Source organism: Phyllopteryx taeniolatus, chromosome 9 (assembly GCF_024500385.1).
Source record: "Phyllopteryx taeniolatus isolate TA_2022b chromosome 9, UOR_Ptae_1.2, whole genome shotgun sequence".
Lineage (NCBI taxonomy): Eukaryota > Metazoa > Chordata > Actinopteri > Syngnathiformes > Syngnathidae > Phyllopteryx > Phyllopteryx taeniolatus.
Window position 1 is genome coordinate 19,345,166 of NC_084510.1, and position 24,811 is coordinate 19,369,976.

Consider the following 24,811-nt stretch of genomic DNA (forward strand, 5'->3'; position numbering starts at 1 on the left):
ATGAGTGTCACAGCAAAGGGTCTGAATACTTATGGCTGTGTGATATTTCAGTTTTTCTTTAGATCTTCGGTCACGAAGAAAACCCATGAGATGTATCTAATGGTTTTGTAGTTGTAGTACATTTTCATTTGCATTTGGTTTATCTTGACCCTTTGTACCCTCTAGTGGTGAAATCTGTGTTATACGTCAGTTTGCCTTGAGTTCAATGTTCAATGACATGCCTGAAGAACAACATAACATATCAAGTGTAGTCTTGGCCCACATTCATTTTAACAAAAGAAAATTGAATTATTCACAAGAGAGATAATAAATGTTCTTTAAAAGCCATGAACAAAGATCTCGTCTGTTAACCTTTTAAACTGGATAGAGCACTACGTCTCGTGAGGAGAGAACAATGTCAATAAAAGTTGAGTTGAGTTTCATTTAAATGATTACATGACATTTGAACGCATTTAAACAATTTTAAGAAGCCAACAGAAAAGAAAGCTAACCGGGCCGGGATCGCACTCACGCTCGCAAGATCATGAGCAAACGTTGCTGATGACAGACGTTCGAACATCACATTATACCACAGAACGATCTAGTTGTCCCTCCCACGGTACCGCAGTCATTTAAAAACCTAAGCAATTTGTACGAAAGATTTTGTCCGTCTCATGTTCAGCTTTCCCTCTATATCTTTGTGCATTACAGAAGGGTCAAGTACCTCAGAAGTTGACTGGTCTTGTGATAACTAAGGAATTATTATTTTTATTATTAATATTATTATTATTTTCAATCTGGTGTAATGACAGTGAAATACGACGATTTCAGAAAACTTTTACTTTGAAATGCAATTTCAGTCATAGATGCAGATTTCAAGTATTTTTTTTTAATGCAACTTCAGATCCTAATTAACCTTCCTGACAATCGACTTTCTTCAGGAAGTAGACTGGTTCCGTGATAACAGAGAGAGTAATTATTTTAAGATCCAAAGCATTGATGTCCTTGTATTATTTGGCGACGCTTTTATTTTGAAAGTGTTCCTATGTGCGTCTTGGCGGCGTGACTTTTGTCTTCTTCGAGTGGAGGCTGGCCTGACCCCAGTCAGAGATGTCTGCCGCGGAAAGTTTTCTTCTTCGGATGGAAGATGTTTTTCAAACAAAGCGCTTATCTTTCACATCTGATTGGGTGAGTCGGACTCCACGAAAACACAGAGAACAGTTCATTTTTGAGAATAGAGTTTAGAGCTTGACAAAGGAATGGGTCAATTTTGGATGAATCAAATGTGGATAATAGCCTAGTTAAAACGTAACTCTTTATTCACGAGCTCAGTTGCGGTGAGGTACTTTTCACACAGTCTGCTGACTTACCGACTTACCAAAGCTCCTCATGTACACTTCGTGTCCTGTACAAAACATTGGTTTCAAAGTTTAAAACGCACATTTTGAGCTTATACATGTGCGAGTCCTTCTGTAGTTTCCTTTAAGCATTTTGTTTTGTCACATTAACATAAAATGACAATCAACACATTACATTACATTAGCAACCATTTTCTAGCCAAGGCACACAACATACATGTTGTACATTACCCAAACCAAAAGTGGATACAGAGGTTAATTATGTACCTTATCCCATCTAGTGGCAGAGCATTCAATTGTTCTTCCTGTCACTATACATCGCTGGCATAGATAGTTATACAAAGATACTCTAATGCTGCTCCGCTGTTCTTCCTGGCGTTCCCAACTTCGCCACCTAGGGGTAGTATAACACAGATAGCCGGATATACTGTTTATTAAGATGTCTCAAATCCACTCAGCTCATCAGTGCTGCACTAATATTACTTGTTCTTTGCAGAGGATAAATAGTATCGTCTGTCTACATGTGTTGCTGCACAGTCGATGTTAGTGTTTGCATTAAGCTAATGATCTGGAAGGCTAAGCTTGGTGGTTGATTTAAATACACGAGCTGTATTCTTTGTTTTATTTTTAAATTGACAAACTTCAACTGGGAGTGGCAATAAATAGCTTGAAGCCTCTTTTTTTTGAAGAATTGTTTATTATTTGCCAAAGGGCTGCTTGTTGTGAATTGAGTTGAGTTCACTGCTACCACACAGTGCTATATCTCAAGTCTGCGCTCACATGTCAGAGCAAAAAAATCGCCCGAACGACAGCTCATATCTTGAAAATATATATATAAATATATAAATACTTATATAGAAAACATTTCTAGTCCACACATATAAAACAATCACGTAAAAATCTGTAAGTTTGGCAGTAACTGACCGCCTGTTTTTGAACTCAATTATTTTCTTGGAGTTGTCTAGGTTTGCAATGAAATGACATCAAAGACCTCTTTGAAACAGATTTTTTAAATTAAAGTTAGATTTTTCTTCAAAATGAGCCTCTCAATTACCTAATACATGCATCCATCCATTTTCTGAGCCGCTTCTCCTCACTAGGGTCGCAGGCGTGCTGGAGCCTATCCCAGCTATCATCGGGCAGGAGGCGGGGTACACCCTGAACTGGTTGCCAGCCAATCGCAGGGCACATACAAACAAACAACATTCGCACTCACATTCACACCTACAGGCAATTTAGAGTCCCCAATTAATGCATGTTTTTGGGATGTGGGAGAAAACCAACGCAGGCACGGGGAGAACATGCAAACTCCACACAGGCGGGGCCGGGGATTGAACCCGGGTCCTCAGAACTGTGCGGCTGACACTCTAACCAGTCATCCACCGTGCCGCTTACCTAATACATGTTAACTTAAAATACCCTAAATAAAATTGTTTAGCTTTAACCTAGATCCAGAAAAAAAACATGTTACTCAATACGCAAAAACATGGAGATGTCGGTTTTTGCTCTTGAATTCTTCTGCCGTGCATTTGGAACTTGGGCTTTAAGTGGGGATTTACCTGACTTAATCCAACTTTTAATACCACCGCTATCACATAGCAATTATAGAAACCACTAATACTATACAAAAAACGCAAAATAAATAACATAATACGGCAGTTTGTAGACAGTTTACACTGCTAATGGAATGTCTATGCTATGGTGTGAAGCAAGCAACAGAGAAATTGTACTGTAAATCTTAACTCAGCATTAACATGTTGGTGAAGGCAGTTTCTAAACAGCATTACTTAATCTTTCAGCATTTTAAAGTGCGGTTTTCTGTCTTTTAGTGACCATGGAGGCGTAGAGGTCGGGAGCGACACAATGTCCATGGGGGAGTTCATAGAGCTCCGTGACCTGAGGCCCGGCGGTGAACAGATCCAGCTGAATGGAGCGTGTTCGCCCCGCTCCCCTCCGCGTTTGGAGAGAGCCAATGCCCTGAGGATCAGCCCGGGAAAGGTGCCGGATCTGCTGAGCCGGATGGGCATCATCCGGGTCCTGAGCAGCTGGGAGTTGGACCGGCACCTGGCAGAGGAGACTGGGGAGGGCCATGACTTCCAACCCTGCAGCCACACTCAGCCCACATGGTGCGACCTTTGTGGGGACTTCATCTGGGGCCTCTACAAACAGAGCTTGCGCTGTGCCAGTGAGTCCACCATTATGTGTCTGTGTGGAGAGAAAACAGTGGTGGCTTGAGGTGCGAGTTTAATTCGTCCTGTGACCATGAATGGAAATGCCATCAATCCATTTGAGCCTCCCAAAATGTTTTTAATTAGAAAAATAGCACTCTATAATATTATACTTTATCAAAACATAACAGGTACACAACAGCACAACGACACAAGAGTAATGACATTATTAAATACAGTTAAAAATAATTAAACAGTTTTTGTCACACTTTTTCCTACAATGCACATTGTGCTGCTCATTCCAGTGGGTGCGCCATGGCCACCTAGGGGCAGTATAACACAGACATACGGATATACTGTATTGGAGCCTCAGCGCTTCTCTCGGCTTCTCACTACAGCAGGATTAGATTAGGTTTTATCAGATTAGATAATTTTGCAGAGGATAAAGAATATATGCCTTTGTGTATTGTTATATTATCTGTCTACATATGTTGCTTCAATGTTTGTTTCCACATATGCGCCACATAACCGCCACATTGATGCTAATTGTTAGTCCATGTTACCATAGTGTTTCCCACTGGATGTTAGCATTAAGCTAGTGAAGGCTATGTAGTTGTTTTAAATACACAACATGCAATTCTCTTGATTTTATATTTAGTTTGACAGTAACCTTCAGATGAGAGTGGGAATAAACAGCTTGAAGCCTCTTTTTTTACTAATGTTATCTGGCAAACTGCCACTTGATGTGAAGTGAGTTGAGCCAGCTGCCACCATACAGCTCTCGTATCACAAGTTTGCGCTCGCAAGTCAAAGCAAAAAAATTATCCGATCGACGGCTGGTATCTCGAAAAAGTCCTGAGTAGGGTCACTCATATCTTAAGGCACTGATGTATAATGAATGATAATGATATAAAAATGTCAGTTGGAAGTTCCATCCATCCATTTTCTGAGCCGGTTCTCCTCACTAGGGTCGCGGGTGTGCTGGAGCCTATCCCAGCTGTCATCGGGCAGGAGGCGGGGTACACCCTGAACTGGTTGCCAGCCAATCGCAGGGCACATAGAAACAAACAACCATTCGCACTCACAGTCATGCCTCCGGGCAATTTAGAGTCTCCAATTAATGCATGTTTTTGGGATGTGGGAGGAAACCGGAGTGCCCGGAGAAAACCCACGCAGGCACGGGGAGAACATGCAAACTCCACACAGGTGAGGCCGGGGATTGAACCCCGGTCCTCAGAACTGTGAGGCTGACGCTCTAACCAGTCGTCCACCGTGCCGCTCAGTTGGAAGTCGAATTGCTTAATTCAGCCTTTTGGAAGAAATGTATGGGAGTGCCAAACTTGGCACCATTGTCTGTATGTTTCTTTTGCTTAAGACTACTGTCAGGATGATACAAAATCTTGAACTTCCTGTTCTTCAGTACAAACCCACACAAAGATACGCCTGTGGTTTATGTTATGTTACATAAAGTGCAATCACGTGCCTTCACTCTAACAACACATTTGATGATAATAAAAACAGCAACCTAACATTTTTGTTCTTGTTTTTTCTTGAGAGAGTCAAACGTAACATTAGTGAAAGTACTGTATGCGTCACATGATCTTGAAAAAGCCATTCATTTTTAATTGTGATTAGAGAGCAAACATTTCATATTATGATCATCATTATCAGGATGCGGCATGGTGGATGACAGGTTACCACATGTGCCTCACAGTTCTGAAGACCCGGTTTTCTCCGGGTACTCCGGTTTCCTCCCACATCCCAAAAACATGCATGGTAGGTTAATTGAAAATTCTAAATTGCCCATACAGTAGGTGTGAATGTGAGTGCGAATGGTTCTTTGCTTATATGTGTCCTGCGATTGGCCGGTGACGAGTTCAGGGTGTACCCCGCCTCCCGCCCAGTGTCAGCTGTGTTAGGCTCCAGCACGCCCGCGATGCTAGTGAGGATAAGCGGTACAGAAAATGGACGGATGGATTACCATGACCAAAATTATCACAATTATCAGTATTATCACCATATTAAACAAAAAACAGATACATGCACCTAAAGCTTTGCAACACAGTTGATTTTGAATACTAAAAATTTTATAGCAGCAACATTCGATAATTTTTAACATTATAAATTATAAACAACAGTGACCAAAATGAATTTTCATGCATTTAAGACCCCACAAAAGTTCCCTTAAAATGATGAAAAGGTAACAATACGACAAGTTTTTCGAGATACTCTTAACAGTACAATTTGTTGTATGGCAGATTTTTGAGCTTTGACTTGTGAGCAAAAATGTTAGATATGAGCACTGTAAGGTGGCAGTGAACTCAACTCACTTCACAACAAGCAGGAGTTGGGCAGATAATGAACAATTCATAAAAATGACTTCGAGCTGTGGATTGTCACTCCCAGTTGCAGTTCACTGTCAAACTAAACAAAGAAGAGAATTGCACATTGTGTATTTAAAACAACCACATTAGGAAAGTCTGTGAGGTTCATGCTATCAAACAATGCAAAACTCCACAGATGGACTAACGAACAGCATCTAGGTGGTGGTGTTATAACGCTTTTAGCAAAGGATAGTTGAACACAAATGTTGCAATATTATACATATTTTCCTTATTAGAATACATTACAAAATGTTCTTTTTTGGGGGAGGAGGCTAGAACAGATAAATGTCATTTCCATTCATTTCAACAGGGAAAGATTATTTTAGGTACAAGTGTTTTGAGTTATGAGCGTGGCCACGGAACAAAACAATCTTGTATCTCAAGGCACCACTGTAGTTAATAGTGATGATGTGTCTATCATAATCATGAATCTAGTTAATTATTAATTAAATACAAACATTTGACAAAGTAAAGTTTTTCAATTAAAATGGATTTTAGTTGCCGAATAGACAAATATGTGAACATAACAACAAAATTCATTTAAAATGAGATGTAGAGACTGAGTACAGGGACAGAAGGTAGATGGCCAGAGAAAACAGGATAAGGGGTTGAGCAGTGATATCAACAACAGTAATAGTCCAATAATGACAGCCACGACGACAATACTGGTCCACCCCCAACATAACAGTATACAGTGGGTCAGACCGCGAATAGCCATTGACACCCATTTTAATTGCATTGAATTTATTTATTTTTTGAACCCAAAAACAGCTTGAATTAAGCGGGAATACACTCCCATTAAGCGTTTTGGGGGTTGAGTCCCCCCTCAAAACACAGAAATGAAAAAAAAAATTGGAATTAAATGTAAAAAAAAAAAGGAAAAAAAATAAAAAAAATTGATAAATAATCCACGAATAGGTGAATCTTTGTGTGCAGAACCGCAAGTATGTGGGAGTCCACTGTACTTACTTACTCTAATACTCTCACACGTGGGAAAGGAGAGCCACAGTCGCTAATGCACTTATTGAATGCCTTGAAGACAATAAAACACATATATACAATTAGGAAACTTATGCAGAAGCTGCTGTAAACCACAGCTCACGTCCAGACACTCATATCCAGACTGGCCGCCGTCACATGTCGGGCCCCGCCTCTTAAAGATACACATGCATCTCTTTAACAGACTCACTTCACATCAAGCAGCAGTTTGGCAGATAGTTTGGCAATGCGTACAGTATTTGTCTATACATATTACGTTTGTAATTTTTTTCTGCGTGTTCAAATACATGTAGGCTATAATGTGTTTAAAAAGTGTGTTTTACAGGAGGGGTAAAACTATTAAAAAAGGTTTTTAAATTGTCTCGCTATATTGCAGATTTTCACCTATTGAGGGTGGATATACAGTATAAATAGGGTATTAACAATAATTAAAAATCGAAATGGTAATACTAGCTGTGACTAGTATACTAACAATTTGATGATGCTTTACAGCTAAACTGTAAACTACTTTATCCCTAAGTAGAGTCATAGTTTCTAGCCGTGTACTGTGTCACCAAATTATTAGAAACAACTCTCAGCAGTTCTATTCCACTGCTATAGCCATAATGGCCATTAGTGGAATTTTGGGAACATGATAGAGCAATGGGCGGCACGGTAGTTGACTGGTTAGCACATCTGCATCACAGTTCTGAGGACCCGGGTTCAAATCCGGCCTCGCCGGTGTGGAGTTTGCATGCTCTCCCCGTGCCTGCATGGGTTCTCTCCGGGTACTCCGACAACCCAAAAACTTGCATGGTAGGTTAATTGAAGACTCTAAATTGCCCGTAAGTGTGAATGTGAGTGCGAATGGTTGTTTGTTTATACCTGTATGTGCCCTGCGATTGTCTGGCGACCAGTTCAGGGTGTACCTTGCCTCCCGCCCGCAGTTAGCGGGGATAGGCTAGTGAGGATAAGCGGTGGAAAAAAATGGATGGAATGGAATGGATAGAGCAATGCAATGACTTGTGTATTCACATAATTCTACTTGTGTGTCTGAAACATTCCGTTCTTCCAGATTGCAAGTTCACATGCCACTACCGCTGTCGTCCCCTGATCTGCTTAGACTGCAGCTGGGACCACAGCTCTTCCACCGACCACACGTTGGTTGTGGAGCACACCATTGAAACGGACACCAATGTGGTAAGAAACTTGTGTCGCAAAACATGAAATTTCTGTTTAACTAATATAGTACAGAAGTTGTCTAATTCATGAAATCCACCAAGGAGGTTATTGTTTAGCTCCACACTGTCATGTTATCGTCATGAAAAAAGGGGCATTAACGAAATCATTTCATCATCGTTATCGCTGACGACAATAACACTTCTATTACTACAATGCGATGAAAAACAAGTCAGCTCATTGTAGACTGATTACTTTTACAGGACTCTGATTTGGATGTCACATTGTCTTGCATGTATAAAGTAATTAGTCATTTCGAAATGAATCTTTTCCAGCTAAAGCAGGAAATTCTGTGATAACGGCCGGTGAAATAAATATTTTCTGTAATATTTTCTATTAAAGAGCGTCCTCCAAATGTGCAAATACAAAGCAGAAAAACAACTGCCCGATGTGTTTACAAAGATACTGTTGCAGGCAATAGGGGAAATACGTTAATGTTGAGAAACAGACAAGTAACACCTTGTGTAAGGTTTTCCTAATACATATATTCGTGCACTCTCATCCTCATTGACATGCTCTAAGGCAGTCCTAAAAACAAGTGAAACCTTAGAGAAACTGTCATTAAAAAATAATAATAATAATCCACAAATACCGGTAATATACAATAATATCTACATCAAATGTTTTCAGAAATGTAATACGGCCCCTGTGGACTTCCTCAATGCTATCATGTGTGCACCAGATACAATTAGACACAATAGACCTTATTCACTTACCGTGTGTACGCACACATTTGTGCTTAAATCGCGCGTACCCGTTTGACGCACAAATCTGTGATTCGTACATTATATATGACATGTACATTACGTTCTGTGTCAGATCTCGCTTTTTGTCATGTACTGCAATTCGGTCATCCATGTTATGACTTGGTAGTGGCGTTGACAAGGAGCACCAAAGTTCCAAAAGCAAGTTCGTATGATATGTTCGTACTTGAATATGGGCGTACTCTGTGAACAAATTTAGAGCATCCTCAGACCATGCATACGCACAAATAATGAAGGAGCTTTTGAAAACACAACACACCAGTATGCACAACGTATTGACACTACCATCCATCCATCCGAACAGCTTATCCTAGTCTTTCGTAAAAACAATAATAATAATTTGAATGATAATAACTTAAATAGGGAATTTGCTAATGGGTTCACTACTATCCTAAATAACAGTGAAAAAAAGGACATTTCTCATCACTTTTACCCTGGTTCTGTTCAAGTGCTTGTAAGTGCTGTATGCAGTGTTGGGAAAGTTAATTTTCTACGCGAATTAGCTCAAAGGTCAGTTCACCGTTCCAAAAATGAACTAGTTCAGTTACTTAAGGTACAATACTGGCTGTATGTATATCAGAGTTTTTGTATCGCATTTTGTGTACACATGCACGGTACAAAGCTCAATTTACATTTCCCGAAATTTACAGTTGACAAACGACCGTTAAAAATGATCAGAGTTACACAGATCGCCGCTGGCTTGCTTGTGACCTTCCTCCGTGCGGCATGGCTTATATATTTTCTGGCGCTTTCAAAGCTAATTTAAGGGATTTCAATCAACTACAAGTGCCTCATTATTATTAGGGTTGGGCATCTAGAATCGAGAACCGATTGGAACAGGGACTAACATTCCGGTTCTCCCGGAATTGTTCAAATTTAAAACAAATTCGGTTCCCAGTTACGATGCCTATAGTCCACCGACCCCGAAGAAGAAAGTGGCGAAAACCAACGAAGAAGAACGCACACGAAGACATGCTTGTGCCCAACGGCAGCGGCGACCAAAAGTGTATGTTAAAATAAACGAACAGTCACCTCAGTGCAACACTTGGATTAAAATTATATTGTGCAAAAAACGCATTCACAATGTGTAGAAGTTTGATGCACACCCTCCCGCTCCAAGCCTCTGCCTACACCGCACGGAACTTCAATCAAGTCAATTGGGTGAATGAAACAGTAAAATACGCCCATGCCAACATTGAGCCAGCTAACAAGTTAAACGGTGGGCTGCACTCTTGCACTGATGGTTTTTATTGTTTTATTTTAGTCTTCAAACCAACGTAAGAGCTGATTACAGACACATATAAAATGTGTCTGTAATCAGACAATAAAATATAAATTACCATACTGGAAAGATAGTAGAAACAGTGGAATTACAAGCTTAACATTGAGCTAAAACTTCACCAAAGGTCAAACTATCAACTTTACATCACAATGAATTGGGACAAAATACACAAAAACGTTGTCTCACAGTATCACAACCACTAACGTTATGTCTCATTGGTGGGTAGCTAAAGGAATCAACGTTTTACAGAGCATTTAGATCCATTCATTACTCTTTTTCTTGCGTCTCGTTTTACTTTCCTTTTTACCGGTGTCGTATGAAGTTATTTTTCGTGCTAAAACGCTGAGTTCTGGTGCGTACCCTTCAAAATAAAAGGCTACATGGCTTAAAAGAGGAAGTCAAGTTAAAACTTCCACATATAAACCATTTGATGTGATAAAACAGTCACAAATATTTATTTTAACAATGCTATATTTAACTTTTACCCGAAACAGTAATTAATGAGTATTAAGTCGGGTTAGTTCCACACACATTGCCTTTTAGTTCATAGGTTTGATATTGATACTGGTTATAAAAAAACAAGAGTCAAATGTTCATTTTAGTTAATGCTGCAGGCTGCTAAGAAAATGGATGTTCATAATTTGGACACCCTTTATATAAACCATTTAGGCCATTGACCGTCCGCCAGAGTCTTAGGGTGGAAACACCCTCATTGATATTCTATTCAGTTGTACAGTGGTCGTGGAGTTACCCAACAGTCAAGGAGGCCGTGTTTGTTGGAGGCAGAATTATTGAGTTTCTTTGGAATGGACAAAAGGATGGCATTGTAAGTAGGAGGTGGGTGATTTCGTAAGCCCCCTCCTCTGTTAAGCAATGTTTTTTTCCACCTTTGTGTATATGGCCTCTCTCACCCCTCTTTCAAACCATCTGTCTTCCCTGTCCAGAATATACACATTTTTGTCCTCAAAAGAGTGTTGTGTCTCGTGGAGGTGCAGGTAGACAACTGAGTCTTGACCTGAGGAGTTTGCCCATCTGTTTTGTGCCATGCGTCTGCTCAATGATTGCTTGTTTCCCCCAATATATGTATCTGTGCATTCCTCACTGCACTTGACCGCACACATCAGATTGCTTTTCTGCCCTTGTGGTGTCAGGTCTTTGGCGTGTACCAGCCTTTTTCTCAGGGTGTTACCAGGTTTGAAGCATACCGGAATATTGTTATGGTTGAAAATCCTTCTGAGTTTCTCAGACAGACCTGCTACAGATGGAATTACAATATTGTTGGGTTTAATACTCTTTTCTTTCTCATCCACCTTACTCCTGTCATTGATTGATGCGATCGATTCAGGATGAAATGACCTGGATGAATGAGAATATTCACAGGCACCTCGATGTATTGGTTCAGTAGGGGCAATCGTCAGAAAAATAATACTGTTTTGAGGCCTTTGTAAACACTCAAGGTCTTAAGAAAAACACGATAATAGAAGGCTCAATAAATTATTAGCTGTGAAAACAAAAACAAACAAATACTGTGGTACTAAAAATACCTACCCGTGAAAACAATTAAACATGACAAATAAAAAAACTAGAGCGATAGTGACCCACACAGTGATGTTGCTCATGATATACTGTAGTGGGATATTATCAAATATTTGAAAACATTACCAGGAACTGAGTGAGTAGGCCCATGCTGAAACCTAAAGTGCTATTATAAATGTAAACATTTTCCCAGTGGAATTACAATAAAGCCACACATCGTGACAATTTAATAACATCATAACTCCATGTGATGGCTGCAGCTAAGCAAATCATTTGGAAAGTGGGCAGGAAATGACGCCCGTCGTCATTTGTGTTTGATGGTCCCGTCACGTGACCACTTTGGCGGGGGTCTGTGAGGAGCATGAGAGCAGGACGTGGCTTGACAATGCGCAGGCTCAATAGAATCTACTGTTTTGCTCCCCTGGTGTTGCTTGTCCAATTGGAAAGCGTGCTTAGACTCTGCAGTCACTTCTGGTGTCAAAAAGTGATTCAAATCAGAAGTTGGAAAGTGGGGAAGACATTATATACAGACACAAATCCATATTTTACCCTCAATGGTTTCCTAATGTTATTCTTTTTGTTGGCCAGTTGTTTAACACAAATAGTTCACTTTGACATATCAATAATATATTTTGAAATACAGCATTGTTATTTCCGTTAATTTAATAATGTTATAAAAGCAATCCCTGCTAGAGTTGTTATGATATTTAAAGGTTTGGTAGGACAGAAACCAAATCAAAATGTATTATCTAGGTCCAACCAAAATTGAAATCAGTGAGATTTGTTTCTTCTCAGGACACAATAATAATCCTCATTTAAGCACATGGTTTCAAAAAGATGTTGCATCAATTCCAAAAGTGGTTTCTTATTGGATCAACTTTTTTAATAATCTTGACAGGACAAAAATGGAATTTACCTGCAAAATATTCACTTAAATTGGAAAGTGGCCAAAAAGACGGCTGACGCCATTGTCTTTGGTGTCACCGTCACGTGACCACTTTGGCGGAGCGGTCTGCGTGGAGCACGTGAAGGGGCTCAGCTTGTCAATGCGCAGGCGCAGAATGCCCCCCTTCCCTTTTCCCATGTGGCTCGTCCAATCAGGAATCTTGGAAGACTCTGGTGTTGCTTCCGGTTGTCGCTCGTCCAATCAGGAAGCGATGCGTTGGATTTGTGTATTTTCCAAAGCCAACGGCCTAATGGGCGAGGCCACTGGCCGGGCGGCGTCTCCACCCAAGCATAAGCACATCCTGTTTCACACAGTGTCAGTTTTGTCGAGCGGAAACGTGGCCGGTTAGAAAACGTTTACAAGTGAGCTTAGCAAACAGTAATTCTTTCATCATAACTTTATCTATCAAGTTGTTTGAGGTATTTCGTCGCCTGTGTGTTACATTGACTCGCCGTCGAAGTTAACATTCTCCCAACAAGCTCTCAATTTGAGTAACTGCTTATTAGCCGGAACGTTCGCAAGTAGTTTTCCGATTCTCAGCCCATCGTCAACATGTCAAGCACGGCCAGTAGCTCGGACAAGTTGCCCTCCTTCGAGAAGACGTGGGGTAGCTCCACCAGCAGCGGATACTGCAGCGACGAGGCGGCGGATTCCGACGCCGAGTTCGAGCAGTACTTCACCGCACGCACCTCCTTCTTCCCTAAAGGCCGCAAAGCGGTCACACACGTCAAGAAGGTGAGAGACAATAAATAAACGGATAATAAAAAATATGGCAAAAGGATGGCAGTTAAATGTGGAATTTATGCTTCGTTTCGTCTTCCCTTTGACTGCCAAAAATGTCTGTTCTCAAAATTCCCAGTTGTCCATGAATGCGTTTTTAAACGGCCGTCAGTTACACGGCTTGAGGAGTTCACATTTTTGGTGGTGTTTTAGTTCAAGCTGATTTTATTGGCCTATATGTGGTCTAATTGTAATTTTATTTTTTAAAAGACTATTCTGTTTATTTTAGTGTGTTAATTGGAATTTGAACTTTTTGGGTGCAGTCTTATTAAAAATACTTATTTTAACTCTTTTTGGTGGTGATTTGAGGTAACTACTGTTTTATTTGAACTTTTATGGTGGTGTTTTAAATAAGACTTTGTGTGGTAGTTGGGATTTGACCTTTTTTTCATGGTGGTTTGCTTAAAAGCAGAGTCGTTTTACCTTTTTAAATTGGTGTATAATGAGTCAGCAACAACAAAAATCAAAGAAAAACAATGGTAAAAATGTGGAAGTTATGCTTTCCTTCCCCTTTGTTGTCTACAGAGTATTCAAACGTCCCAATTTGTCCCTGAAGCCTTCTTTTAATGGGCTGTCAGTGAGCCATTGATGAGGACCCTTTTTAGTGTCGTTTTAGTTTGGAATAGACTTTAGACCTTTGTGTGCGTTTCCTCACCCAAAACCATCCATTCTTTGACAACACTAACTGGTAGTCATATATAGGTTTAGTGCTGTTTTGCTGAGCTTTTGAGACAGTTTATTGGTTTTGATGCCATATTTAGTTCTAGTGTGTCAAAGCAGACATGGGTGCCACAATTACAGTATCCAAATTGCAATTGCAAATAGTTGAGTTTTAGGATTTCTTGTAAAATAAAATTGTGAATGCTGGAACCACTGATATGCGGGACCACTCTTTGGATTTTATAGTTGTATTTTTGTTTGAAATTGACTATTTTGTGTTAGGGAAATTTATTATTTTGTGTTATTAGTGACCTTTGACCTTTTTTGGTGGTGTTTTAGGTAAAAAAAAAAAAAACAGGCCTTTTTTGGTTGGTGGTGTTTTTTAAAACTTGTTTTTTTTTTTTGTGGTTGTGATTTTGTTTAAAATTGACTGTTATTATGAGTATAGTAATTGGCATTTCATGTTTTTTTTCCCAGGTAGTTAAAAACTGCCTTTGATTGTTTTGGATCATGTTTTAGTTAAAACAGATTTATTTGACCTGTTCTGTTTTGTGGTTGTGGTTGTGATTTAGTTAAATACTGTATACATGAGTGGTTATCAAACTTTTTACACAAACCTTTTGTCGGTTGACAGGTTGCACAGAGTGATGGATTTTGCAGGTTCTATACTATTGATCTGCCCCCATGTCATCTGTTATTTCTTACCTTTTATTAAATCATTCACCGCCAGCCTTCCCTGTTAACATGGATATTTGACTTCTAAAGCCGTCAATGGCAATGTGTTAACTATTTTGAAGTGTTGAAAATAGCTTGAATAAATCTGTTAACACTCTTGAACACTCTACTGTCTGAGAAGTGTTGTAGAACTATGTCACTTCCCTCACTTTGGGATCTGTGCATGCAGCATAATTGTTGCCTCAAGATTGAGAGTCCGGATGTTTTTAAGAGTAAAAATACTTGGGTTGTAATGGATATATTTGAGTAAGCCTGTTTTGGTAAAAAATGGATCGCTGTGCCTGAAATGTAGGTAAAAAGCATTTTAAGTAAACACAAGTTGATAAAGAAGAAAATATTAAATATATTAAAAGATCCATCCATCCATTTTCTGAGCCGCTTCTCCTCACTAGGGTCGCGGGCGTGCTGGAGCCTATCCCAGCTGTCATCGGGCAGGAGGCGAGCTACACCCTGAACTGGTTGCCAGCCAATCGCAGGGCACATAGAAACAAACAACCATTCGCACTCACAGTCATGCCTACGGGCAATTTAGAGTCTCCAATTAATGCATGTTTTTGGGATGTGGGAGGAAACCGGAGTGCCCGGAGAAAACCCACGCAGGCACGGGGAGAACATGCAAACTCCACACAGGCGGGGCCAGGGATTGAACCCGGGTCCTCAGAACTGTGAGGCTGATGCTCTAACCAGTCGCCCACCGTGCCGCCATATTAAAATATATAAAATATATTTTAAAATATAAAGTTTTGACATATGCTAGGCAAATGAAGCTGCCCTCAAAGCAGATAAGCGTAATTTATCGATATGGCCCAAAACCAATATCTCAATATTTTTAGGCTATATCGCAATACATGATATATATCTTGATATTCTGATTTCTCCCGTAAATCACTATATAAATGTTAAAATTAACCCTTTGATTCATAAAATGACACCAGTGTAATTAATGAAGCAGACACTACAGTTGTTAGTTTCTTAGTTTTAAGATGATAAAAAAAAAACGTGCTCACAGGAGTTTTCTGGATGAGCGATTGAGTGTGTTGGTTACTGTGCGAGGCTTACCAGCAGAGGGTGAAATAAGAAAACATTACGTAAGAATTTGTACTTGATCGTCGCGATATAGATATTTATCTCACATGAAACAACCCGCGATATATCGGCTATATTCAATATATGCCCCAGCTCTAGTTGAAAGTAAGTTTTTAAACATTTGGCTACGTAATGCTGTATACGAAGTGCAACAGCAAGTACAAATCAAACTATCAATAGTATACATCAAACTATCAATAGTATACATTTTAAAATGCAACCACTACACAGCTTCCACTAGAATGTCATGTTTGGTGACGCATGAGCTCCTCCCATTTTTCCAAGTATACACCCACCATTGACTTGACTTTTAGGACTTTTTTTTAAACACTCATTCTTGCATCATAGGTGATTCATAGGATGTTGTGGAATTTGTATTTTAGTAGCGCACACCCACCCCTTGCTTTCATGGTTTGTTTTTTTCTCGTCAGAGTTGTTGGAAAGCTCCACCTAGGCCCCTTATTGAGTTTTATTTTTTTGGTTTGCAGCGTAATTTAAACATAATTCATTCTATAAGGAGTGTTGATATTGTACTTCCTGCCCACTGGATGTTTGTGGTTTTCCTAGTGTAGGGCTCAATATTTCATATTTAGGATACATTTTCCAAATTGAATGAAATGCTGACGCTTGGCGACATTAACAGGGAGTGGTGGTGATCTTTTGGGTTTTAATGCTCAGCATTAAAAAGTGACTTGTGTGGAAGTGAAATGTGCTGCTCCGGTGTATTCCGATGCAGGAAATGCCTGTCGGTGTGTGCACACAGGAAAAGGCCCATTTCATGCTCATGATACTGCCGGTGCTATGATGAGTGGAACGTGACTGGCCGAAGAGTCAGCTGACCACACTAGATGTCTGCTATACAAGAGAGGGCATTGTATCTCCCACCAGCGGGGGCTATTTTTACATGAACACTCGCTGAAGGAATGCACCGTTGAGCAAAAGCAGTCATTGCAAACAGCTGCAAGTTGTACAGGCCCCATCCAAAGCACTCCACGGCACCCCCACCACCCTTCCCTCATCTTCCAATCAGCCCTCCCACAGCTGCAAGGCGCAGGCGCGGAACAAGATTGGATTGCGTCACTTTTGCCTGCGTTGGCAGGAAGTGGGTCTGATGCAACTAGTGCTTGCCAGATCAAACAAAAAGCCCTTTCAAGCCTTGATGTTACTCCAATTTCACCTACAAACAGAACATTACATTCTCTAAATGCTGACAACTAGCTTTCATCCACTATTTTCCAGTCGTGTGCTTTAATATGTAATTTAAAAACAAACGTTATAGGATGCTATTGGTTCCTCAGTGTTTAATTTTATGTCATGTATTGTCCAAAAATTCGGGAGTATTTGGACCACATGTAAAAGAAAAAGACAAGAATAAAGTAATTATGAAAACGAAGCCAACATACTGCGAGAGACCTCGTAATGTCATCAGAATAAAGTGGAATACTTGTATTAAGTTTTAATTTATAAGAATTTCATAATTTCACAATATTACAATAAAATAATTTTAAAAATTAGGAAACAATATTTGGCATTCCCCTTTAAAATTGTGACTTGGGTAAGTGTAATCAATCAAAGAAAATGTCACAGTGCATTTTATTTTTTTTGTCATGGGATTTACATCTCGGTCTGTTAAAACAACTCAGGACAGAGCACCTTTTATTTGAAGCCACCCACTTTTCAAGTTAGCAGCAGTATTGGAACAAACATGAGTAAATTAACTTAAAGTGAATAGCATTTAATATTTCGTGGCATAAACCTTACTTGCAATACCTGCATCAAGCCTGCGACCCATTGACTTCACCGGACTGTTGCATTCTTCATTTGAAATGCTTTTCCAGGCCTTTACTGCAGTGTCTTTCAGTTCTTGTTTGTTTCTGGGGGTGTCTCACTGCAGTCTCCTCTTCAGTAGGTAAAATGCATGCTCTATTGGGTTAAAGTCCGGTGATCAACTTGGCCAGTGACCTTCCACTTTTTCCCCCTGATGCAGTCCTTATTTTTGTTTGACAGTGTGTTTTGGGTCATTGTCTTGTTGCATGATGAACTTCTGCCGATTAGTGTCGGTGCATTTTTCTTTAATTTGCCAGACAAAATGGTTTGCCAACCTCCACAGCGCAGGGGTGAAGGTATCACGATGCACTGTTATAAGAACACTTTGAGAGAAGAAATTTACAGCCCAAGATGCAAACCACTCATCAGCAAAAAGAATCGTAAGGCCAGATTGGATTTTGCAAACAAGTACAGAGATGAGCCACAAAGGTTTTAGAACAAAGTTTTATGGACTACCAAAGTGACGGAAAGGCCAAAGTATGGAGAAAGAAAGGATCTGCTTATGATCCAAAACATGCAAGCTCATTTGTGAAGCAAGGTGGAGGTAATGTCATGGTTTGGGGTTACATGGCTGCTTTTGGAATGGGCTCACTAGTCTTTATTGATGATGTATCTCATGATGGTAGCAACAGAATGAAATCTGAAGTCTACAAAACGATTTTTTGTCTGGCAGTTTACAGAAAAATGAATCCAAACTAATCGGGAGAAGCTTTATCATGCAACAAAAGTGACAGTGACCCAAAACACATGGCCACCACAACAAAAGACTTCATCAGGGGGGAAAAGTGGAAGATCTTTGACTGGCCAAGTCAATCACCGGACCTTAACCAAATAGAGCATGCATTTTACCTCCTGAAGAGGAGACTGCAGGGAGAAACCCCCGGAAACAAACAAGAACTGAAAGAGGCTGCAGTAAAGGCCTGGAAAACAATATCAAAAAATGAATAATGCAACTGTCTGGTAAAATCAATGGGTCACAGGCTTGATGCAGTTATTGCAAGTTAGGGTTATGCTACCAAATATTAAATGTTAATCACTTTAAGTTCATTTCATAATGTCTGTTCCAATACTTTTGGTCACTTGAAAAGTGAGTGGCTTCAAACAAAAAGTGGTGTGTCCTGAGTTGTTTAACATGTGTAGATGTAAATACCATGAAATGAAAGCTGGAATTCTGAACTTTTCTCATATTCATCTTTTGATCTGAAACCCAAATGTCCTCAGTATACAACAAAAACAAAGGAATTGACCTTTCCGTTCCAATACTTTTAGAGGAGGGGGGGGGGGGGGGGGGGGGGGGCTGTATGGAAGATACAAATGTTATTTTTCTTAAACATTTATATTTTGTTCACAAAATGTGTTTTTTTTTTTGTTTTTTTTTTGAAAATAGAAAAACTAGGGTAGCAGAAGTTTAATTCTACTTTTCTAAAATGTAAATTCTTTGGCTGGTCAAATTGGCTCGCAACCTAACTGGTGTTAAGCGTTGATTCTTACTCCTGCTCAAGTGGAGGTACTGAGCTGCTTGTTTGGGGACACTTGAAGTCCAGTGGTGTAACCACTAACCCCCGATCCTCACCCCCTTTCTCTTCAGGATGAACCGAGTGATTGTGGCAAACAGGTGTTGACCACTGCTGATACTCAGAAGAAGGTCAAGGAGTACAACGCTCAGATCAATAGCAATTTGTTCATGAACATGGTGAGTGTTAAGGTTACAATAGATATAAAAAGTCTACACACGCTTGTTCAAATGCTGTTTCAAAAAAGAATGACACCAAGATCAATGATTAAATTTTTTTTTTTCTTTTTAGCAGAAACCTGAACTTTTTCTGCTAACACTGGTTGTTATTTCAAACTGTTTATAATTCACTGGCATTTAAACAGAAGTGTATAGACCTTTTTTACATTCACTGTGTTAAAGTCAGTCCCACAGTTAGTGCCACAGTTGTAATGATTTTTCCCTGTGCACAGAACAAGGACAGTTCCTACACCGGCTTCATTAAAGTGCAGTTCAAGCTGGCGCGGCCCGTGTCGGTCATGCACCCAAAGAAAGCAGGAGGCGGCGGTGCGCAGAACCCCGGCTCTAGGAAGGGTGCCAGTGTGAAGCGCCGTACCTCCTTCTACCTGCCCAAGGACGCTTCCAAGCACCTTCACATTAGCTCCCGCACGTCTGCACGCGAAGTCATCGAGGCCCTGTTGAAAAAGTTCACCGTAGTCGACAACCCCGGCAAGTTCGCTCTGTTTGAGCGCAGCGAACGACACGAACAAGGTATCACACACACACAGTGCTTTGTGGTAGCATCTCTTTAGTTCTTCAAATTCTTTCTAACTGAGCTTGTTTCTTCCTGCAGTTTACATTCGTAAGCTGTCTGACAATGAGCGCCCCCTACCTCTGCGACTGTGCGCTGGACCCAATGAGAAAGTGCTCAGCTTTGTTCTAAAGGAGAATGAGACAGGAGAAGTCAATGTAAGCGGTTCATTTATTACTTTAAGGCCTTTGATATGCGTGATCCCTCTTTGAACCAGTGCTGATTAAACTGGTTGACAATAACTTGTATTGCTGCCAAAAGGCACAATCTTGATGGGAGTCGGATGACGAGTGGTTTGAAAGTACAGGTTATTACCCTGCATACACAGACATTTAGGGACTTTTGTGCTTGTTTTGAAATTATTTAGAGCAACGATGTGAAATAATGCGCTTTTGTCCAAAATGGACCACTTTTTTTTATTTTTTTATTTTTAACTGAAGCAAAAAAAGTACCTGGTGGTGCCACTAGATGGTTGTAATTGCCTTCATATGACTGACCATCAGGCTGCATAGTAGGCTCGTGGGACAGACAGCATGTATACCTCACAGTTGAGAGGTTATAGTTTTGAATCTTGGCTCAGGCTCATGTTCTCCCTGTGCTTTTAGTGTTTTTCTGCATGCACTGAGGCTTCCTCCCACATGCTAAACCATGCCTGTTGGGTTCACCAAAGAGGATGTGAATGGTTGTTTGTCTATATGTGCCCTTCCATTGACTGGCGATCAGTCCAGGGTTTATCTCGCTCATCTCGCCAAACAGGACAAGTGCTATAGAAGATGGACGGATGGACTGACCTTTATTTTACCATCATGTTGTATTTCTACCTCTGTTGCTAACAATAACAGCAGCACCTACCATGATATAAATGTTAATGTCGTTGTAAAAATAAAGACCTTTCCTCTACAGAGTTGAGGTATTGTCACCACTTTAGTAAATAATCACGCTCGGTCGTTACTGAATATGACAGTGACTGTTTTTTTTTTTTGTCAATGTCTTTGTCTCAAAAGTGTTCTGTCAATTGACTGTCTGTTGTTGTACTAGAGCGGCTCCAACTACCGGAGACAAATTCCTTGTGTTTTTTGGACATACTTGGCAAATAAAGATGATTCTGTTGAGGAAATTGGTACATTTTAAAGTTCCATCAGCAATTCTTAGTGGGTGTGTCCTTGGAATAATAGGTATCATAAAACATCTTTGTAGAATTATCAAAACCAGGACGTAACCCGAATTTGTGTGCAGATCTGACCATAGTCTGTCACCAACCTGCACTAATGTAGTAGTAAAGTCAGAATTACAGTAAATGTTTGAAAAACACTTGTATGCCATATATATATTTAAGACAATACAGTTGAACCTCGATAAAACGGACTAATGGGGGCAGGGGTGTCGTCCGATATAGCCGATTGTCTGTTACATTGAAGCACTTATTTTTTATTTTATTTTTTTTAGGCCATAGGCACACATATTACTGTACAATACAAAAATATTGTTTTGTAGGTTTTTTTCATGGCCTAAAATGCCCAAGACAGTGAAAAGTTATTGTAAATAAATATATAAGAAAAAAAAGCTTGAAAATGTTTGAAAGTTGCACATTTTCTTCAAACTTACCATGCCGGTGTGGTTTGGTCATGGTGACATTGTTGACGTACAGTACTCATAGGCGAGTCGGTTTTCAGATGGAAGCTATTTTTGGACACAATGTTCAGTCCCGACGGTCCGTTTTATCCGATAGCTGTTTTATCGGGGTCTTATTTTATCGAGGTTCCACTGTACAATGAAATTCCTTAAGTACAGCAATAACTGCGCATGCCTTCTTGTGCTCCACAACCATGTACTGTCTGTCCCTCGCTGTATCACGGTTCTCCTTTTGCAAGTTCATTGCATTGCAGAGTTCTTTATTTTATTTTTTTCTCGCATTTATATCATGGAGTATTTGTTAGTTAGCGGTGATTATTTTTCCACACGGACTGTCACTGCAGAGCAATAAGCACGAGCCAGGTTTGGGAACATTTCACACTTAATTAAAGAAGCTAAAGTGCAATATTCCTATTGCAAAGTACAACTGGCTAAAGTTGCATGTCTACCGTAAAGTACACATTGTTAGATAATTTAATATAGCCTACCACCCCTCGTTGGAAAGAATTGTAATCCCTCCACGGGTGGTTAGGATAGAGCGAATAAAGGCACAGCAGCTGGAGCACTTTCAATTACTTTATTGAACAAACAATAAAATAAGGTAAACACACGCACATACTTAGACGACCTGCTGATGGCGTCAACTGATGACGTCACTGAACACCAGAGTGCCTAACGCTTAGCCAGTTAACAGCCGGCCAACTATACATTAGCATTCGCTGACTATCATGTGACTCAACAGGCAAGGCCTACCTTTTAAAGGCTCACACACATTCAACATCCCAAATAGTACAATTTAGAATAGGAAGATGGCGACCCCAAATGGACAAAAATAATACCTGCACTTGACATGCATATACAGTACTGGTATTCTGCAACTTCACAGATTTCGTCTGTTCAGGGGTGGTCTGGAATGGAACTCCCCGATCGATATCAGCCCTCAAAAAACATATTCGTCTCTCTCTCGTTAGTAGTAGTATGTGGGCTCCTTCTAGTGGTATGCGAAAGAATCACTTCCTGTGTACTATTCAGTTTTTATTTGCTTTTTAATCTTTAAGTAGGTAAGTATTTTATGAGGGGTTAACTTGGTACAAAATGTTTGAAAACCACTGTTTGAAAACCCATGTTCCTTCTCTTTCCTTTGCAGTGGGATGCCTTCTCCACGCCAGAACTGAAGAACTTCCTGCTCATTCTCCAGCGCGAGGAAGAGGAGCACATCAAGCAGATCGTGCAGCGCTACGAAGTGGCTCGAGCCAAGATGCAGGAGGCCTTGCGTGGCTCCACCCCGGGCTGAACAGACCCCCGTGTGACGGGTAGACCTTGAGCGTAGCACCTCTTTTGGCTGGACCGTTGCCTTTAAAACGACCAGTTGCTGATGCACGTGAAGCTCCCGTAAATGAACGAAAACAAAAAACACCTCTTCGGTGAACGAGAGTGTGAAAGGGGCGCGAGACGATGAGAGCGTGCGAGAGAGAGAACGCTGATGCGAATGTGCATGTGAGATGATGCGAGAAGCAGTGCCTGACACCTGGAGAGTCTGATGTGCCTGAGAGAATGAGTTGAGACCAATGACTACTTGGTAGATGTGGTTGCCTACTGCCTGATGAGCCCTACATGATTTTTCTTTTTTGGACCTCACTTGTGCCACTGTAATTGCACATTATGTTATTGCTATGTTAAAGCTAAATTAGAAACATCTGAACTATTACCGCACACACAAGCCAAAAGTTAAATGTTAAATCCTTAAGGATCAGTAGGTGTTCATAGGAAGTAGCCACTCTGTCTTGTCATGTCCTCTACACCTCCCATGGGTGCAATGGAATTTGTTTTATTCTCTCCCCCCCCCCCCCCCCCCCCCCTGTCAATTTATGAGTGAGGTGGTTGCATGGACATTGTTTGTGTTGTTCTCAATGTCAGTGACCAGGACAAGTGTCTGTCACTCTGATCGTCTGTGATTGTGAATGAATTTTTATTACTGAATACAAGTTCATTTAAGCTGTTCTTAAGTTCATGGTTTTGACTTTTTTTCCCCCTGTCCTTTAAGCTCTTTTCACTTTGATTGTATTTGTTGAATGCACTCGAGCACTTGTTGGCCAATACTGTGTTAGAATCACAAAGAATAATGCAACAGTCCTGCAAATAAATACGTATTTATCGAGTCCATCCATTTTCTATTGCAAAATTGTACCAGTCACCCACAACTACAATTTAGCGGGCAAGGCATTTGGCAAGAGAAGTGAGGGTACCCCATGGATTGGTCACCAGCTAATCATAATATGCATACATACATGTACTATATCCCCAAAAGTATTCGCTCACCCATCCAAATTATTGGAATCAGGTGTTTCAATCACTTCAATGGCCACAGGTGTATAAAATCAAGCACCTCGGCATGCAGACTTGTTTTACAAACATTTGTCAAAGAATGGGTCTCTCAGGAACTCACGGAATTCCAGCGTTGGAACTGTGATAGGAAGCCACCTGTGCATCAAGTCCAATTGTAAAATTTCCTCAGTCCTAAATATTCCACAGTCAGCTGTATTATAAGAAGGCGTAAGTGTTTGGGAACAACAGCAACTCAGCCACGAAAGCGGTAGACCATGTAAACTGACAGCTTGGGCGCATAGAGCGAGGAAGTCACCAACTTTCTGCTTGGTCAATCGCTACAGACCTCCAAACTTCATGTGGCCTTCAGATTAGCTCAAGACCTGTGCGCAGAGAGCCTCATGGAATGAATGAGTTTCTATGGCCGAGCAGCTACACCCAAGCTGTGCATCACCAAGTGCAATGCGAAGCATCGGATGCGGTGGTGTAATGCATGCTCCCACTGTAATCCGTGAGCAGTGGAGACGCATTCTCTGGAGTGACGAATCACTTCTCCATCTGGCAATTTGATGGACGAGTCTCGGTTTGGCGGTTGCCAGGAGAATGGTACATGTTTGACTGCATTGTGCCAATTGTGAAGTTTGTTGGAGGAAGGAGTATGGTGTGGGGTTTGTTTTTCAGGAGCTGTGCTTGGCCCCTTAGTTCCTGTGAAAGGAGCTCTGAATTCTTAATTCAGCATATCAAGAGAATTTGGACAATTCCATATTCCCAACTGGAACCAGTTTGGAGCTTTTCCCCTTCCTCTTCAACATGACTGTTCGCCAGTGCA

General features: G+C 40.5%; 1 protein-coding gene across 2 annotated transcripts; it reads left to right on the plus strand.

Annotated features, from left to right (window-relative positions):
- The first annotated feature begins 1,018 nt into the window (after positions 1-1,018).
- Positions 1,019-23,820, plus strand: LOC133483345 (ras association domain-containing protein 1-like). Of its 2 annotated transcripts, XM_061784441.1 has the most exons (7): positions 1,019-1,167; positions 3,167-3,522; positions 7,943-8,067; positions 19,311-19,415; positions 19,688-19,985; positions 20,068-20,183; positions 22,805-23,820. In XM_061784441.1, exons 1-7 carry the CDS (start codon positions 1,127-1,129, stop codon positions 22,949-22,951), a joined length of 1,188 nt encoding a protein of 395 aa, XP_061640425.1. In that variant the 5' UTR covers positions 1,019-1,126; the 3' UTR covers positions 22,952-23,820. The 2 variants fall into 2 exon arrangements, with proteins under 2 accessions (XP_061640425.1, XP_061640427.1); XM_061784443.1 differs by lacking the exons at positions 1,019-1,167; positions 3,167-3,522; positions 7,943-8,067 and adding an exon at positions 12,900-13,369.
- The last annotated feature ends 991 nt before the right edge of the window (positions 23,821-24,811 follow it).

Bases quoted from the DNA above. Each gene is read 5' to 3' on its own strand.
- LOC133483345 (XM_061784441.1), top strand. From the start codon at position 1,127: ATGTTTTTCAAACAAAGCGCTTATCTTTCACATCTGATTGG. The intron at 19,986-20,067 runs GTATCACACACA...TTCTTCCTGCAG, and splicing joins CAGCGAACGACACGAACAAG to TTTACATTCGTAAGCTGTCT. The intron at 20,184-22,804 runs GTAAGCGGTTCA...TTTCCTTTGCAG, and splicing joins ATGAGACAGGAGAAGTCAAT to TGGGATGCCTTCTCCACGCC.